Source organism: Bacidia gigantensis (assembly GCF_019456465.1).
Source record: "Bacidia gigantensis strain McMullin 20006 chromosome Unknown contig_255, whole genome shotgun sequence".
Classification (NCBI taxonomy): domain Eukaryota; kingdom Fungi; phylum Ascomycota; class Lecanoromycetes; order Lecanorales; family Ramalinaceae; genus Bacidia; species Bacidia gigantensis.
In genome coordinates this window covers 1366000-1384378 of record NW_025408605.1, presented here as the reverse complement: position 1 = coordinate 1384378, position 18379 = coordinate 1366000, and the positions used below count along the sequence as shown (strand labels likewise).

Sequence of the window (18379 nt, the reverse complement as noted above, 5' to 3'; positions counted from 1 at the left end):
GAGTGTAGACTGAATGGCAGCACGTGGTTCGCCCAACGATAGATCTCAAAAGAGGTGTGTACTTCGAATTCAAAGGGTCTATCTTATTACTCATCAAATACGGGGTATCGTTGTGCACAAAAGACGAGGACAAAGCAGTGCTGTTGCTCCTGCGCTCCCCCGGTATTTACCTACCTATGCCCAACCCTCCCTCAAGAACGTTCCAAAATCATCAAACCGAAATACGTGGATGGGAAGGGCTCGAAGAGCCGCGTCCTCCTGTGAACGCCATCGCTAATATGCAGCTTCCGATATCTTACATACGAAAGGTATTCCATGAGAGTATATTTAGTGAGGCACCCGAGCCCGACTGGTCCGAGGCGATACGTCGCTGTCGCTGTCCTTGCTATCACCGATCTTGCGGTGCAGAGCCGTAACCGACGGCCTCTTTTCTGCAGCACCTTCGGCGAATACATCCTTTGACATCTCCTCCGGCATGGGTGTCTTACTGTCATCGGTTTTCTTGATCGTTTCTGCCGACGATGACCCATCATTCCTACTATTCATGCGCTGCAGAAACGTCGGTCGCTTCGCTGACTGGCTCTCCTGCGTTGGTGTCGTCTTTGAGTCATGAGTTTCGGCACCGTTCACTGCCGTTATGTCTCCAAGCGGTGGCTGCGGGGTTTGCGGGTTCATATAATTCTCTATCATTTCCTTCAATACTGCGGCTCGCACGGGTTTCGGAAGATAATTGTTCATGCCTGCCTCGAGGCATTTCTCCTTGTCGCCTCGGATAGCGGATGCGGTCATCGCAATGATAAGTACTGTGCGTACTTTACGATCATCGTCTTTTCGTATCAACCTTGTGGCGTCGTATCCATCTAGTACGGGCATCTGGCAGTCCATCAGGACGAGGTGGAAGGGATTGCCTTCTTTCGATGCGCGTTGTAGCGCTTCGACTGCTTGAAGGCCATCGCTGAAGGCCTCGGATTTGAAGCCGAGTTTACCGACGAAAGAAACGGCAATCTTTTGGTTTATTGGATTGTCTTCTGCTACACATACGCGAAGCTTTTCGCGCGGTATCTTGGATATGTCGATGTGGACTTTCTCCCTGGATATCTTGTCCGAAGACCAAATGGCCACCGAGGCTTCAGGGGCTGGTACGCTACTAAGGTCTCCGATTTTCGCTGTCTTCGGCGCCTTTGGGAAGACTATGGTGAAGGAAACGGTAGTACCACGTCCCAATTGGCTTTCCAGAGAGATGTTGCCGTTGAAGACGTTTATTAAAGCTTTGCAAATGGACAGACCGAGGCCACTGCCCCCATAGGACCTTTGGGTGCTGCTATCAGCCTGCGAGAATGGTTTGAAAAGCCTGTTGACTTGTTCTTGCGAGATTCCAATGCCCGTGTCTGTGATCCCACAGGTGACCTCAACATTATTCTCGTCCTCGCGCAATGTCCTCGCGCTGACCGTGACTGACCCCTTGGAGGTGAATTTGTAGCTATTGCTAAGGAGATTCATAAATATCTGATGCAGTCTGACAGGGTCGCCCATGACAAGTTGATACGGATCCAATTGAAGATCTTCGATGGTCTCTAAACCTCGTTCCAGGTTTGTGAACGACAACGCTCGGACGACCTCTATAATCGTGCTCTTCAAGTTGAGAGGCACGCTGTGAAGCTTCATCTTTCCAGCTTCAAGCTTGGAGAAATCGAGTATGTCATTGATGACGGTTAAGAGGGTGTCTAGGTAAATTAGTATCTGATTCTCTGTTACTATGACGACGTTTAATTTACCTGCACACACCCGAATGCTATTGGCATAGCTATCTTGCTCTGCATTTAGGTTTGTACCTTTCAGAAGCTCACTCATGCCAATTACACCATTCAAAGGTGTGCGAAGCTCATGAGAGACATTAGCAAGAAATATCGACTTCACCCTCGCGGCCTCTTCCTTGAGTCGAACATTTTCCATCGCTTCTGCTTCTGCCTTTTTGGCTTTCATTTCTGCTTCCCGCGCTTGAGCAAGAGCGCGCTTTTGAGAAGTGACCATGCTTGCGTTTGACGCGTTGACTTTCTCAATCTTACGAAATAGGAGGGCATTCGATATTGATATCGATATCTGATTGCAAAAGAGTTGCAAGACATTGAGCGTTCTATCAGTGAAAGAATGCGGCTTTCCCTCCTATTTGAAGTTAGTGTATGTCTGAGAAACAAAAGATTCGGGGCATATTGTGGCTCGAACGCAGCACTCTAGCTACCACCGCCAACGATCTTAGTGTGAAGAGCTTACCAGGTAAAGCACGCCAAGCATCTCCTTGCCTTGTAATATCGGTAAACAAAGAACAGATCTAGGCAACCCGATGTTCAAAAATCGTTCGTCCTCGGCAATATTTTGTACAAAGACCACTTCTCGAAATCTTTGAGTGTAGACAATGATCTGTTGCTGAGCGCTATTTTGAAGGTCTTGCAGTGGTACAGCCTTTCGCAATAATTAGTGATGATTGGGATTGGGCAGAATGCTGCCCGGGCTAAGTCTTACGTTTGCTTGTATACCATCAAGACTGCCACTTACTGCAACACACCATTCGTCGTCGTTCTTAGTAATTATGTGGACTAGGTCAGCCTGGGAGCTGGTAGAGGATATGATGATTTCTGTCATCTTGATCAACAGCTTGTCGATGTTCAATTCCGAGGAAATGGCTTGACTAAATTTGAGTATACTGGTAAGATCCAGTATGTCAAGTCCTAGATCTTTTCCGGTCGTGGATTGGCCGGTGGATTGATCCTCAAGCCCCGGGCTTATCCAAGCCTTTGTCCTCATTGCTGCAGTCACTCCATTTTGAATCCTTGATTCATCCCTGTCGTCCGCCTCAAGCTGAATGATATCGCGCGTGCCAAAGATGCCGTTGTCTGTCTGCACAGCTGCATCTTGATTGCCCATAGCCATGAAGCTACTGAGCAGAAATTCGTGCTTGATGGCCATCTGCCCGACCTTACCTGCAGCCCCAAGACGAGAATATGCTGCCATTGCGGCTTTCATTGTAGAGACTGCGGCTCGTCTGGCCCCTCTGCGCACAAAGAAGCAAGCTTGACTCTCGAGGATGACGGCGAGGTCCAAGTGGAAGTCGTACAATTGCGCATGGTCTATTGCCGCCTCATAGACCTGAATCGAATCGTGATACTGGTGTCGCAATTCACACAGCTCGGCTTTGATTAGTAATGCCCACATGAGATAATTTGCATCACAATGTGATTGCCACTCTTCGATTTTGGCCTGATACTTTGCGACGATCCCTAGCAAGTCCTCTTTTTGCACCTGCAGAGAGGAATCTTCCCGAAGCCTTGCAGTGATAGCTAGTGCAGCATAATAGTAGACCATTCGCGTAGTCCTGAAACCCCACAGTGAATCTAATTGAGGTATAATATCGTTTCCGACTTGAGTAGCTTTATCATAGTGTCCGAAAATGTACAAGGCCATGAGCATAAAAGACCCATATATCATGCGAGGCCTATTCTTGTCAATGATGATCGACTTGGGTGGCTAGGCTTTCACAGACCGTTCAGCATTAGAGCTCCGCCTAGACGCAACGTCAAGGTACTCATTGGTAGAATGATCATCATCTGTCAATATATTGTGTGGATCGTCTGTACAGGTCTTGCCCATCAGAGCTCGTGCCACTTGTCTAAAGCGCAAATTCAACATCAGCTATTATGAAAACTTGGTTGCAGCAGTAATTGAGGTCAAAGAAATGCTCTGAAAGTCTTGCACGACGTATGATTGCAAGGTCAAACTTAACTGGCATTTTCGGTTCGTGTCAAGCAAGCAAGGGGTCGATCTTGATTGAGAGTAAGACTTACCGACAACCCACAATGAAAACGCCACCTCTAAGATCACATGTCCAGTCACCGAAATCCTCGGCCGCAATTGTGCAGTAAGTCTCAACGTCGCTCATGTTGTCGCCTGAACAAAGCTTAATACATGCAACACCAGCGATGCCAATGAGCATTAGATGTTTGTCTCCTGAGACCTGCGAGTAGTCAATGCATGCATATAGGATCTCAGCGGTCTCTCGAAGAGGAGAAGACAAGTGTCCCATGAAAAGCCCACCCACGGCGAGACCTCTACCGTGAGTGTAAGGGTCTTTGTTCAGGTCCAGTAGCTTCTGAGAGGCTTCATACATCTGCAAAGCGTAAGCGATATCCCCATGACGTACAACGATTGCCGTGGAGAAGTATCCCAGGGCGAGTCCACTCTGGCTGCACGTCTGATGATATGTCAGCTGCATTTTTGCCGCCTGGACGCAGAGCTGATAGAACTATGCTGGGCATTAGTTGCTGTAAATGATATGTCAGAAGATTGCCACTCACCAACAAAGCGTCAGTCCAGAAAGAGGCACTGATTGCCTCAATCAGGACGGCTCCCATCGAGATCATGAGGGGTTCAGAGTTGACTGGACGATGGACTGTACTTTCGATGCTACTCTGCTGAAATAGCTCTTTGACCTTGAAGTATTCTTCATCACAGTCGTCCCATGTCGGCTGCGTGGTGAAATTGCAACCACTTTCCAGGAGGGACGTCTTCAAAGCACACAAAGCTCCTTTGGTATTCCCTTGGTGGCTAAGTAACTTGGATTGGACGATACATGCTTGAGCTTTCAATGCATCATTGCGAGCATTAGCAAATATTCCATCTAATAGCTCTTGGGACCGTGACAGCTTTTCCTGATGCCAACATAGCTCTGCCGCCTTAATGTGAAGCTTCATAGTTTCTTCATAATCGGTATCTTCCAAATTCTCAGCCCATGGCTTAATCTGCAAGAGATCTAAGCATGTCTCGTAGTATTGCAAAGCAGTAGGTCTGGCACCAGATTCAATGGCTCTATCTGCAGCCTCTGCAAGAAGATTTCGGTAAGGTCTCCTGTGTTGAATACGATTTTTGATAATATTCGCTGCTTTCAGCGCATGCTCGGCCTTTGCATAAAGAGCTTTAGTATCATCTTGGCTATATTTCATCATCGTTTGGACCACAATGAAATGCATTCGTTCTGTGTTTGAGCATTCGCGTAAGCTAGCAGCCGCTTTGATATACCTATCATGTGAGAAATTGTATTCATCGTCGCTGTCTCCTGGAACTAATATGTAAGCCTGCAATGCAGCTTCAAGCCCTTCGACTAGATTTGGAACCGCTTGCGGACTTGACAACTCAGCTGCCCTCGGGCAGTCTGGCTGTTTATCGTCGTCAGTATGGTATCCTTCGCCACTCAATAACCGCTGCATGAGACGAAACGAAAAGCTCGTTCCTAGCAATGATGCCCAAGCAAGGATTGATCGACTGCTGAACGGTAAATCTTGTAGCCTTTGCGTTATGAAATCTTTGTTGAGTTGCTGACCATACTGTGGCGATTGGAACTCCGCGAAGACTCGGTCTAGATTAAAGCACCATGCTGATTGCTGCCAGCAATAATATATAGCCCCTCTTTTGTAGCAGAGTTCAAGCATTTGACGTAAGTAGAAAGGATTACCTCCAGTCTTCTCCAGGCACACGATGGCGAGTGGCAACACGTAATCACGAGGGCGTGACAGACTGGCAGCAACGTAATCCACGACTGTATTCTCAGTCATAGGCTCAAGCTTGATATCGGTCAAATTTGCGCTGCTATGACTGAAGACTTTGCTGGTAGTAGCAGAAATCTCGGTCGCGCGACAGGTAGCCTAAGCATATTAGTAGGGGTTTCAACTTTTACGGAGTTTAATTGCCTTACCATTATTATGATGCCTAATTTTCTTTCCATGATGTTGGATAGCAACTCGAGACTTTCTTCATCTGCATGGTGAATATTGTCAATGCAAAGGCAAATGAGTTTGTAGGATGACAATATTCGCAATATCTCTATGTATACCGTGGTAAACTTGATGGAGCGAGCGCTGATTGTAGGGCCTCGCAACATTTCGCTGGCCGTCACACTAACATTCTGGCCACCTAAAGAGCTGCCAGCATCTGTCGACTCGGTTTGTGACGATCTTGAAAAGCCATGTAAGTTTAGCCCATGAGGCACGCCTCTGGACGACCTAGTATCTGATAGCAAGCTTTCTGGGAGGTCTAGTATAGCGCATACCATTGGCCAATAAGGGCGTATGCCGTTTGCAACCAACTGGTGATAGTCAGTCTTGACATCATTCTCTGAGAAGATTTGACGGAAGAGGGAGCCCAAGGCCTGCAAGAGGGGTTCAAATGGTGCTTTTTTCGCAAAGTCGAACTTTGCTGTTGCGAAATAGCCAAAATCTCTGAGCCGTGGCTGTACATCACACATGAGGCTAGATTTTCCGACACCAGCTTCACCCTTAATGATCACGATCTCGCAACGGTTTTTCCGGCGAGAACCATGACTTCCTCTTCGTCGAGGCGCTTGAGCTAACACTTTTGCAGACTTAGGGAATTGATCTGACCGGGTGGTGCCTTTTGCTGAGCCAGAGAGTCCCGTTCTTAATGAAGTGTGACCTTCCATTTTGGCGGAGCCTAATTTAGGCATCTCGCCTGACCTACTACTCTGTTGAAGTGAGTCTGATCGATGAGGCTCTATTGCTGGAGTGCTGCCGGTGACTGAACTTGTCTCGCTTGATTGAGTTACCAGATCCTCGCTGTTTCTATGTGAAGATGCCGAGGTCGATTCAGCTTCCAGTCCTTGGAGGCCTGTGATTGTCGGGTCTGTGGAATGACGGCGGTGACCAACTTTGTCGATCACTTTCAGCAATGTTTTATGCGCTTCTTCACGGCCAAATTGCTGTGATGGCAAAAGAAAGAAGGAAGATACATCTTTTGTGCCGATTTGGAATTTAGCCAATGCATCAGAATCCCCATCCCCAAGCAATCTTCTCACTTCGATTAGATCGTGTTTGAGGCCACTCGCAGAATGATAACGGTCCACAATCTGTTTCTGGGTCATGTGCTGGATTATATTCGAGACAGCATCCGGGATGTCTAGGCGGATCGAAGATACTGCGGGCAGCCGGCGTGCGAGAACTGCTTGTATAACATCGATCGGGCTTTGACCTTCGAATGCAGGTGTACCGCTTAGCATGGTCCAAAAGACAATTCCCAAGGAATAGATGTCTGTTCTTGAATCCGGTTCGGTAGACATACGTCCTGTCTGCTCCGGTGCAATGAATTGCAGCTTGTGCTTGACACCAAGCTCTTGTGAGAGTGCAAGCCATCGATTGCTCGTCAGACCATTTTCAAAGGACCTTGGCCCGGCACCAAGATTTATGAGCTTCACGGAGCCTGTTTCTTGATTGTAGTGAAATGCGTCTGCCCTGAGCTCGCCATGAACGCTTTTCAATCCATGGTGCATGAGTTCTAGACATTCGCAAGCTCCAATAGCGAAGTCAAGGAAAGTAGTTAGGGGTACGTTCTGCGATACACTATTAGACATATCCCAGCCACCGTCAACGTAAGAAGCCCCATCGATGGTGGGCACATTTGGAGTTCCAAGCCAGGCTGGGCCAAAGTCAATTAAATCCTTCAAATAATTGCGGCCTGGGGCCTCGAAAATCGAACATATAAGGGTATCCTCATCTTCAGGTCGATGGGGAAGAGCGACCAGATCGATCAATCTTGGTACATGAGAGCAATTCGGATCGACAGTATTCATGAAGGCTTTGCATAAGTGGTATTCCCTCTCGATGCGAAGTGCATGGGTAGTCACGCGGGCCACGACAGGCCTTGAAACTCCACTCCCCCATGATGTACTTGATGTGTTCTCGTCTAACTTTTGGTAGGAAGTATCGCGCCGTAGGATTGGGGTGATTCGATTTTCGACTTTTGGAGAGCGTGGGCCAGAATCACTTCTGGCGTGACTGGAGGAGGTTCCGGAAGCATTGCCCCTGGCATGTTGTGTGCCAAAAACGTGCCAGTTATCGTAGGTCTAGATGCGTTCATTAGTCATGTAAAAGACAAGGGCATCGCGTTCGACTGACAGAATGAAAAGGTCGACATGTCTGATCCCAAGTGAAATTTGGGATTAGGGCTAGTCGCTCGAAAAGATAGGACGGAGGTGTGAGCTCGAAGATGCTATCCTCCGAGTCTTCCGTCTCTCTCATACTACTATCAACTTATGGTGAGGGTATCATCTATTCCTGGCTGCCATGAACCTGAGAGACATTCGAACAGCTGCTCGTCATACTGAATCCACCCGCCGCGTTAGCAGTAGGATCCGGACTTTATTGTTAAATCCGTTGACAAATCAAAATTTCCGGAGCATCCCAGTACCCCTTTCGAACATTTTATCACAACAGGTCGAGATGGACGCGCGTGATTTTATGCCAGTGCCTTTTCATCATTGCCTTACGACTTGGCAGCATATTATCTGATTTATGTACAATGGCAAGGAGGATACACATGCATGAAATCAAAAACCTTGGCAGAAGCTCCTTCATAGCGAGCATTAAGATAGAACTCACAGAACGATCCATCTTTACGGAGTGCCTCTCAAAACAGTCACCAGCTCTCCCACAAGCGCCAAATCATTGGTCGAGTACGACCCATTCTTCACTACACCCAGAAAGACATCAAAATTCCTCATCGCAAGCAGCAGCACATCCGCCAATCGATTTACCATTAGCGGCACTGTCTCAGCTGCATCAAGCGGATGCTGCGGGCCACCGCTCACTCCATTCACAATCTGTGGCGTAGGCCTGATGCTTGGTGTATCAAGCAAGTTCACCAGCGCATCATCTGCGGCCTGATTGATACCGAATTCGCGGATGATGCTTTGCAGCAGCGAATTCGGCGTCGTTGGGACCGCTTGGGCGGCGATGGCGGCGATGCCGGGAAGTGAAGCGGAAGCGTTGATTGCTTGAGCCCAAACGAAGATATGGTGTTGTACGTTATAGATGTTCAAGACGGCGTAATAGGATCGTGATGTGAAGAGGGTCGCGTTCGCTGGCGGCGGAGGACAACCGTTGGTAGAAGAATTGCCGTCAAGACTAGAACAATCGTGCGCGGTGATGTTCGCTCGAGTGATTGTTTGTCGTGTGTTGTTTGTGTAGGCGAGATTCAGAAAGCACGTTGACCAGAGTTGCGTTGGAGCACAAGTTTCCAATCGATAAGTCTCGTTCCAATCTACAAGGTATGAAGTTTCATTCAAATCAGCATAGCAGCTTGTTGATATGCCTGTTGTAATATTGTTGCAGTCCACAGGAGGATGAGACGGGTTAGTGAGGTTGAGACCTGGTGAAATAACAATCGGAACGCCATGCCCACGTACAAAGGGAGAGGAAAGCGCCCCGATAATCAGGATCGATACTATCAGCATCATGGTGTTATATCTGAGAACGTCAACGTCGATTCTCCAGGAGCAAGCACCATCATCCTATTTTTGGCACGGGAAATAATGCAGCTTTTGTACGTTCAGCACGATAAAGAAGCGAGCAATGTTTCAAGAAGCCAACGGCATTCGCGTAAATCGATCACATTGATTGCCGCGCAAGAACCAAATCGGAGAAACGCGCATGCGCCATTCAACGTCACTGGAAACATAATGGACTTTTGTTGGTGGTGAAACAACATGCGCAAGCAAGCCCGCTCTTCTAGTATCCAAACCCGCGTGCGCTTGAGCGGGATATAAGACACTTGAAACATCGCGAAATGATGTATCCATTACAGTGATTGTGGAGGTCGAAATCATCAATACCTCACATCGGTACGTTGTGATTTGGCTTCTAGTGACCGGCAGGATACCTCCCGCCGACCACAGCAGTCGATTTCCTCAACTCCTCAATCTCGCTCAGCTCTTGGTCGCTGAGGCTGATCTGCTGGCCGTTTTCGGAGGCCCGTTGTTCTGTCGTCGAGCCAGGTATGGGTATGATAAGAGGCATTCCAGGCTTCTTACTCCATGATCGTGCCCATGCAATAGCAACTTGGGCCGGACTACAACCCTTTGCCTTGGCAATTGCCTGTAACTCTGTTCCCATTCGAGCGTTTTTGCCCAAGTTCTCAGATTTAAAGCGAGGCAATTGTCGACGGATATCGTTGGGGTCCAGGTCATCGAGGTTCTTGATGGAAGCTGTCAGTAAGCCACGACCAAGTGGGCTATAGGCGACAACGGGTATGTTCAGTTCATTGCACGTTTCAACCACGCCGTTGTCAAGAATGTCAGGAGATTGAATCGAAAGCTCGACCTCTACTGCAGCGATAGGATGAAGAGCGGCGTTGGCGCGAATTTGCTGAGCTGTAACCTCGCTGATTCCAATGCCACCGATCTTCCCCTCTTTGACGTACTTGGCTATTGTCTCAATACTCTCTTGCAACGGCGTCTCTGCATCTTGGCGGGCCATTTCAAAAATGTCAATGGATTTGCTCCCATCTAAAAGACCCAAGCACTCGTCAATGCTGCGGCGTAAATTCTGCGGCGCGCCCGAAATGGCCATCTTGCCTGGAACGTTGCCGCCTTTGACGGAGAGTACAACGTTGTCAGCATCCTCAGGATACTGGGTGAAGTAGCGCTTGAGTAGCTGCAGAGAGTTGGCTTCTGGAGAACCATAGAAAACACCAGCATTCCAGAAATTGCAGCCTGCGCTCAAAGCCGCCTTCATCGCTGCAAAAGCTTGAGGGTCGGGTATGGGCTCTTCACGCCACGTCAGATTCATCAAGCCGTAGCCAATAGGTCCTACTTTCTTGCCTGTAATTGTTGCCATTGTGGATTCTTCAAGTCAGATAATCCTGTTTTCAAGAGCTGGGTAGGGCAAACTAGGAGAGGAATGGATTCGCAAGTATATCTTCCATCGAAATGCTCATTCAGTAAACGCTTATCAGATCTTGTGGACGCTGGCAGAGGACGCTGTCTCCGGAATGAACGTCACTGGTAACACCGCTTGGATGTAAGCGCATTAAGTATTGAAGCCTCTTGAATCCGAGGTGGTTGTGGCGCCCAAATGGATGACGTAAGTCCAATCGTCTCCCACTCGGACCAATCGAAAGCACGGATATTTTGCTTCAGTCGTTCATGACCATGGGCAGAATCTCCGATGCCACTTTCCAGCTGTCAGATCCTTTGATCGGGTTTGAGCATTGCACGAGGTCATGCTAGTCAACAGGACATTTGAGTCCGGTTGATTCAAGGTACAGTCCTACGCTTGTAATCTTTCGTCTGAAAAAGTGAGCTATATCATCGAGGAGGGTTGGTGGTGCTGTTGCTTGCTGCTCAGGCTGCCCCGGAAGAGCTCGGTCTTCCATCTCCATTTTTTACTGTCCTTCGCATAGCATACAGTATTCAAAGTGCGTGACTAGCCCAAATATGGTTGTGAGGTGGAGTTTGATATTGGCCGATTTATTGTTGCAGATATCTAATCGACAGTGTTGCTCCTGTACCAATTCACTCGGTATACAGTCATGCATTACGTTCATTTTGCTGTTCTGGCACTAAGGGGGTCTTCAGGATACGGTTTGCTGAGCATTAAGAGGATAGAGACGAGGATAAGAGAGATTTTCAGGGCAGGAGTCCGTCTAGCTTCTAGTATTTCTCAGCGAATTCTGCCCTGCGAGTCAATGTCAGCATGATGAATTCTTGTAAGACAGCTCACTTTTGGAGGCCTGAAAAGGTAGCCTGGGCTAGGGGCCACAAAAAGATAGAAGTTGCCTTCTGCACTCAGTGTTGTCAGGAGGTCCACTGAGTGAACATAGCAGGGACGTCAAGTCATCACTGTTGACCTCGACCGCGATCCGCTCCGTGATCTCGTTCAGCTTCTGAGGGTGTCGTGGGAGTGTTTTCAGCTCTGTGAGCCAACATAGCAGCTCTTGCCGAACGACATTCTTAGTAAAGGGCTTTGATGAGAGCACAGAGGATGGAAGATATTCGAAGTCTGTTCGCGTTTCGCTTCAGACAGTGCGGACCGAGCCGATGGTCGGATAGAGTCTTTCCGTACTGCTGTATCTGGATACACAACAGCAAGCTCTGAGGGAGTGAATGAAGCTCAATGAAAAGTCGTGAGCCGTTGGTTCTGTGGGGTGTCGTCCACAAAAGTCGAATCGGACTCTTGGATTCCGTCCGTTGTGAATTCGGAATTAGAGCTGGCAGTCTAAAGTGGTATCATTGGTGCTGCTGCCACGACCTTGGATTGGTGGGAGAGAGAAAGACGTCGTCTGGCCTTCCACATACAGAAGTCGAGAATTTGCAGCGTCCCAGATCAGATTGCTCTCGCCATTCTCGGTGTCTATCAGAATCTTTAGGCCTTCCAAATTGGGAAAGTCCTCAATCCCATTGGCAGCAACAGACTCCCGTGGAGCGGTTCTTGTTAGAGACCGAGTCAAAGCCTCAAGATCATCAATCAGGCCTTTGAGATCTTTGACTAATTCCGCAAACTTCCCACGATCAGCAACGGCCCAGCGCACAGCCAAGCCTTGTCCTGGGGGACCCTTAGTCGAGACCTTCTCATTTGGAATCGCCTGAAAGCTTGTCGAAGTACTTCCCTGTGTTGCCAGTAGTTGCAAGGACAGTGTCGCCCGTTTCCTTTTCTATCCATAAGCCATGTGTACTTGTGAAGCGAGCACCTTCACCAAACAAACGTCAACTCAAGGCCATCATCGTCACAACCGACTGTCTCTTCTCGAGCTCATTGGGCCATCAGTAATAAGCAGTTCATCCAGCCCAACAGACCAATCCCAAAACATGAATCGAACATTTCAACTAACCAATTTGGTGTGCAATGTTTTGGTCACTACGGGACCGAGCACGCTCCAGTTGGATCAAGTCAAAGATTTGTATGCATGTGTTGAAGAGACCCACTAGACTTGCAGCTACCACCACTAGCCCTGCTGCCTCTGCCATATCAAAGCGACTAAGACTCGGCAAGCTTACGCAATATGCGATGGCAAGTGGGGTCTCCGAATCCTGTTTTGATCTTGTACCCGTACGTCGTGGATAGTGCCGTGCTTTGACTTGTGAGCATGATCTAGAAGCGTCGCTAACCATGCCTTCAATCCTGGCGACAACACTGATCAGCATCGATACAACACCGGTCCATCCGATGTCTTGGTGGAGAAGAGTGATGATAGCAGAAGAATCGATCCAAAGGCACAGATCAGGCTGTCGAGGCAAGCCGCGCAGGCCAAGCAGCTCTGTGCTGACTGCAATCCAATCAGAAAGTACTCAGCGGTGCACCCAACCCCCTTCAGGATTTTCATACGCAGAGATACTTTATCAGACAAGTACCTCAATCACGATAGGATTCGAAGGACTAGCTCTTACTCCGACGCGGTGAGACTGCATTTTTGCGCTGGCTTCTTCCTGAGGCTATTCCCGACTGTCGTTAGCGCTCTGAGTGGTCAAGACTGAAAAATATCGAACGATAGGAAGCTGGAGGTCGTCGACAGCCTCGGTCAACGCTATGTTGGGCTGTGCAGATCGCTTCCAAAACGGTCCTGCAGCTTCTTGCGGCGTCGTCCTGAATAGGAGAAAGATCTGCATAAAGCCATGCCTTCGATGCCTAAACAGGTATCTGCCACTAAGTCGCCAAAACCACAATTACTTGTTCGAGACGGACATAGCGCCGCTAATCGAGATCTGGGACCGATGACGGGACGGTACTTTGTCGGATTCGTCAGCTGGCCAGACCGGCGGGTCCAGAGTTTAGCTTTCGCCTTCTCGCCTGTGAACACTAGGTCCTCACAAGTTCCAAGTTCCCGTGCCTTAGGGTTGGTACGAGTTGGTTCGTGTGCCATGGGGTTCGCCCCCTCGCACCTATTTAGTCATGAGCAGTCACGAGGAAAGTGTGGAAATTCCTACCTGTGTCCGCAGACTTGGTGCTTATATTTTGGACTGTGTGTTTGAGGCATTCTTTTGAGTCCTTCTTTTGAGTCCATCTTCTCCTACCTCTCTTCACCCTTATCATGTCACCATCACCCCAGCGGAGAACTGCGGAAGCACTTGTGGCGGCCTTCAACAATATGGACGTCGATAAGATAATCTCGTACCGCAGTCCAGACTGCACTCGTCAATTCATTCCATCATCCATCAATGCACCCCAAAATAACGCCGCGTACGCCAAGACCCTCCACCAACTGCGGGCGATCTTCTACAACTTTTCTCTCAAGGTGACTGATATCCTCGAAGACAAAGATGCCCGCCGTGTATGCATGTGGTTGACCGCACGAGCCGATACCGCTGCTGGGAAGTACGTCAATGAGTATGTCTGGCTTCTAGACTTTGATGGAACTGGTCGAAAAATCACGACGTCCAAGGAGTATTCGGACACGATAATGGCTAGGGACTTCTTCCCAAAGCTTCAAGCAGCTATGAAAGCACAACAAGCATCCACGAACGGCAAGACACACAAATGAAGCGATTGACCTCCTAGACTCACTGGGGAGAGATGCTTCCACCCCCTGATTCGATACATAAGTTTGCCTTTACAGCTTCTGATACTGTCTTAATTACCAACGTGCAGCATCCGAGACACATGAATATATGAACCATGAACGGCCGTCCTCTATCATATCAAGATTCCTTAAAGCGGCATTGGGGCATCGAAATCTGTAATGATCCATCTGCATACGCGAGCGGGGATTTGATACAAGGGGGAGTTTTTGAGCAATCAATGACGGAACATAAAGTTCTCTCCGCAATGTACCACTCGTTAGAATACAAATTCTTATATAGAGCGCCTTTAGAAGAGCGTGTATCCACCTACACAAAGAAATTAGCAAGCACCAGGAGGATACTGAAGCCTTGCCATCAATCTTGATATTTGTCCCAGTAATGAATTTGCCAGCATCACTACACAGTAGCAAGACGGCTCCCGTCAAGTCCTTCAGGTCACCTATTCCCATAGGACTTTTCTCGAGCCACAACTTACGAAGATCTTTCTGTGCCTCACCACCGGAGAGCCTGGTGTTCATGATACTTGGCGGTATACTATTCACCCGGATTCTGTGTCCAACCCATTCGTCCGCCAGCGATCTTGCAAGATGATGCACAGCAGCTTTGGAAACCACAGAAACCGAGTGCGGTTGTGGCGTACTCACAACACACCCTGGCATGGAGGCAGAAAAGACCATTGAAGCCGAACGGTTTCGAGCAATGCAGTCCCTTCGTAACGTAAACTACCTTCACAAGGCAAAACAAAAGAACAAGAACAGCACAAGAAAAAGCGAAGGAGAAAGCGGAAAACGCATTGCGCCACTTGCCTAGCAACCAAGAGAGTCCCTCAACATTCACCCCCCTCCACTCCATCATCGGATACTCGAATGCCAACTTGCTCCCCGTGACACCCGCAAAACTTACCAACAAGTCCACTCCTCCCCAGTCTCTCACGATGTCACTCACCGCTTTCTCCACCTACTCTTCATCACTAACATCAACACTCACCCCCACAATATTGCCCTCATATCTCTCATTCAGAGAGGCAAGATGACTTATCGCGATAAACCCCCGCTCATTTTCGATATCGAAAATTGCAAGCTTCGAAAGGCCGTGCTCGAGCATCGGGCGTGCGCAAACAAGGCCAAAGCCTTATGCTCCGCCGGTGACTTAGCTATGTTCAGTCGCAGATAAGACTACCTGTGGTAGAGCTGACCAATAGCTTTCTTTCCTGAAAGAGAGAAGCGAGAGGTAGCTCTCTCCGTGGAGGACTTTTCGCGATGAGAGATATCGTGGATGGGTTTGGGCGGAAGAGGGTCTTGCGCGATTGGAAAAGGGGTCATGTATTTCAATTCGCCTTGTGGGGGACCAGTCTGATCTACCATTTTGATGACAAGGGTTCTCAATTTACAAGTCACGTATCAATCCAACCAGCTCAATATCATGAAAAGTCTAAGCCGCTTGTGGGACTTAGCACGAACTCTAAAGCCCACATACTGGAATCCATCTCCCGACTGTTACACAGCCTTTAGACTCTGTCGCCTTCGATTGATATCTGCCATTGAATTTCACGTTACGAGACTGCTGGGTCGGCTGGACACAGCCTGCCCTCTGCATCCTCGGCCCAATACTCACTCCCTACAGCCGTTTTGGCATACCAAACACCTGTCGGATCGTACTTTCGCTTTATGGCCAGCTGCCGCGGGTAATTCTCTCCATAGATGCTTTGCTGCCAATTTGGATCATCTGGATCTGCTTCATTCATGTAAGCGCCGCCACCTTGACTGGCAGGGGCCAATTGTTCAAGAGCGCTCGTCCAGTGCTGCGTTATATACTTCTTCGCATCAGTGTTGTCTTCGAAAGATGCACTGTCATTGTAGGGTTTGCCTGCGACAAGATCTATGATGTTAGTACGCCAAGCTGGAAGGACAGAGTTGTTAAGCGGCTGAGCGACCTTAAGATTCGGGTTCATGACTGCTTCAACCATTGTTGCGCCATCATCAAAGAGGGTTCTGAATGTCTGAGAAACGGCGTCTGTTTGCTGAGTGATAATATTGCGTGGAATTAATCGGCTTGTCCATTGATAAGTGCCCGACTGGAATGGAGGAAAGAGGGCTTTGTAGGCTTGATTGAAGGTAGGATACGTGTAGGATGTGAGATTGTATGCTAATTTTGGATATTTGCCTTTCAATTCATCAAGCTGATTGACGAATGGTTGAATCAGAGCAGCGGTTTGCTTCTTCGTTACGTCTGGAACGAAGAGCGGCCAGATCTGAAAATACCCCGTTTGGTAGAAAGCGTAGGCATAGCCACCGGCATCAGTAATGCTGGGAGTGAGGGTATGCCAGGTGTCTACCAAAGACCAGAATTCATCGTCGGTAACGATACCTGCGTAGGGCAAGGTGAGAATGGCGCCGCTTATAGGGAAGTCCTTGAAGATCTTGAATGTGACTGACTTGGCGTAGGCGATCGTACCACTGGAACCACTACCGCTCAGAAACCAGTAAATATCTTGGTATTTATCAGGCGTGGCTGTGAACGAGGAGCCATTTGCCAATATTCCCTCAATCTCTAGAATTTTGTCCGCGGCCAAGCCAAGCTTAGAAGTCGTGGGCGCGTGGCCACCAGCGAATATATATCCACCTGCTAGTCCAACTGTTGGACATTCACCTCCGATAGCCATGTAGCCTTGCTTTTCGAGAAAATCATACACTTCACCTACCTGGATCCCAGCTTGAACCTTGAGTGCTGGACCAGTATATTCATTGCTTTGGTAGTTTGTAATCACCGGGCTGATTTCCTTTAAATGGTGAGTCCATAGAGCCAAAGCCCCGTGGCCCGTAGACCTCCCTAAATAGCTACAAATGGTTCATCAGACAAATCTGAAAGCATCAAGAATTATGTTCAGCGACTTACTCATGACCAGTATTTTTTATCAGGATCCTTACATTGTGTTCCTGCGCGAATGCTAGTCCAACCCTGACATCGTCGTCTCCAGCAACATCAATAGCGTACTGATTATAATTACCAATGCCGCACTTGCCATTGCTCTGATCGGCAATCGGATTACAGCTATCGCCGGCAAAGTACGTTTGCATGACGCTCGACGAACTCTGTTCATGAAACAAAGGCTCATGCCAGCTTTTCTGGACGGTGGCGCAGGCAGCCTCATCATACGTGGAGAGATCGTACGCCCCCGTACTCACGTCAAAGGTGCTTTTGTAGCATGGCGACCCAGCAGGTACAGTTGCGATCAGTCGCCCGCCGACAGATTGGTTCAGCGCTGCCCACTCGTGTAAAGTGGGCCACTTGGAATCGAGAGGAATGACACGACAGCCACTACTTTGTGGCTGGGAGAGGTTAAAGGAACCCAAAACTTGGCCTCTGGCACCTAGATACGGTATAGCTAATCGTATATAGAGCGCGAGGAGCAACATCATCTAAATTGTACGTATTGAGATACGAAAATTGTAAGCAGCAAACAATACGACGGGATGGAGCAAGTTGGTGATCTTCACTTTGAAAACGGACCAAGCGCAATATGAGAGCTATATGAGTTCCAATACAGTCTTCCACCTACCTTGAAATATATCAAAGCTCACCTAGATCGACGCCAAAGAAGCAGATGCATGACAAAGCAAGGTGTTGCATACTTATTCACGACATGCGCAACGAGTACCTGTCTCCGGAGACGCAACAATGAACCTCGTGGTTTGTTTCGTTGATTGTTTCCTCGCAGGGCGCTGGGTCGCGCCGGGTGACTGGAATAGGAACCAGCTGACCCTTTGCATATCAGGGACTAAATCGACTGGCCCGGATGCTGCCAGGGAGACGAAGGATGCCACCAAAGGTACTTTACAGACGTCTGCGGTAAAGCGCAACGACGCAGCTTGCAAAATCTAGAACCAGGCCTCCACATTTGCTGTCCGGCGTTCACTAGCCGTTGGCTGCAGAATTGTCTCCTCTCCTTCATTCCACACCATCTGGATGACCAAATATGACCCAGTATGAGGCTGACGACATGTCCTCAGAAGGTCTGATACCAAT

At 48.6% G+C, this 18379-nt stretch overlaps 5 protein-coding genes across 5 annotated transcripts; 1 reads left to right on the top strand and 4 right to left on the bottom strand.

Moving 5' to 3' along the window:
* Window positions 1-327: 327 nt before the first annotated feature.
* On the bottom strand, window positions 328-7630 carry KY384_007165 (uncharacterized protein; the record flags this gene model as incomplete). Its single annotated transcript, XM_044815657.1, has 6 exons — window positions 328-2163; window positions 2272-2460; window positions 2521-3490; window positions 3840-4297; window positions 4350-5693; window positions 5744-7630. 6 exons carry the CDS (start codon window positions 7628-7630, stop codon window positions 328-330), a joined length of 6684 nt encoding a protein of 2227 aa, XP_044667531.1.
* An 822-nt stretch (window positions 7631-8452) lies between these two features.
* On the bottom strand, window positions 8453-9295 carry KY384_007164 (uncharacterized protein; the record flags this gene model as incomplete). The annotated part of the gene is made up of 2 exons (XM_044815656.1): window positions 8453-9099; window positions 9241-9295. 2 exons carry the CDS (start codon window positions 9293-9295, stop codon window positions 8453-8455), a joined length of 702 nt encoding a protein of 233 aa, XP_044667530.1.
* Window positions 9296-9698: 403 nt separating this feature from the next.
* KY384_007163 (uncharacterized protein) lies at window positions 9699-10673 on the bottom strand (the record flags this gene model as incomplete). The annotated part of the gene is made up of 1 exon (XM_044815655.1): window positions 9699-10673. One exon carries the CDS (start codon window positions 10671-10673, stop codon window positions 9699-9701), a length of 975 nt encoding a protein of 324 aa, XP_044667529.1.
* A 3190-nt stretch (window positions 10674-13863) lies between these two features.
* On the top strand, window positions 13864-14313 carry KY384_007162 (uncharacterized protein; the record flags this gene model as incomplete). The annotated part of the gene is made up of 1 exon (XM_044815654.1): window positions 13864-14313. The coding sequence occupies one exon, from the start codon at window positions 13864-13866 to the stop codon at window positions 14311-14313; it is 450 nt and encodes a 149-aa protein (XP_044667528.1).
* Window positions 14314-15905: 1592 nt separating this feature from the next.
* KY384_007161 (uncharacterized protein) lies at window positions 15906-17769 on the bottom strand (the record flags this gene model as incomplete). The annotated part of the gene is made up of 2 exons (XM_044815653.1): window positions 15906-17190; window positions 17249-17769. 2 exons carry the CDS (start codon window positions 17767-17769, stop codon window positions 15906-15908), a joined length of 1806 nt encoding a protein of 601 aa, XP_044667527.1.
* Between the last annotated feature and the right edge of the window lie 610 nt (window positions 17770-18379).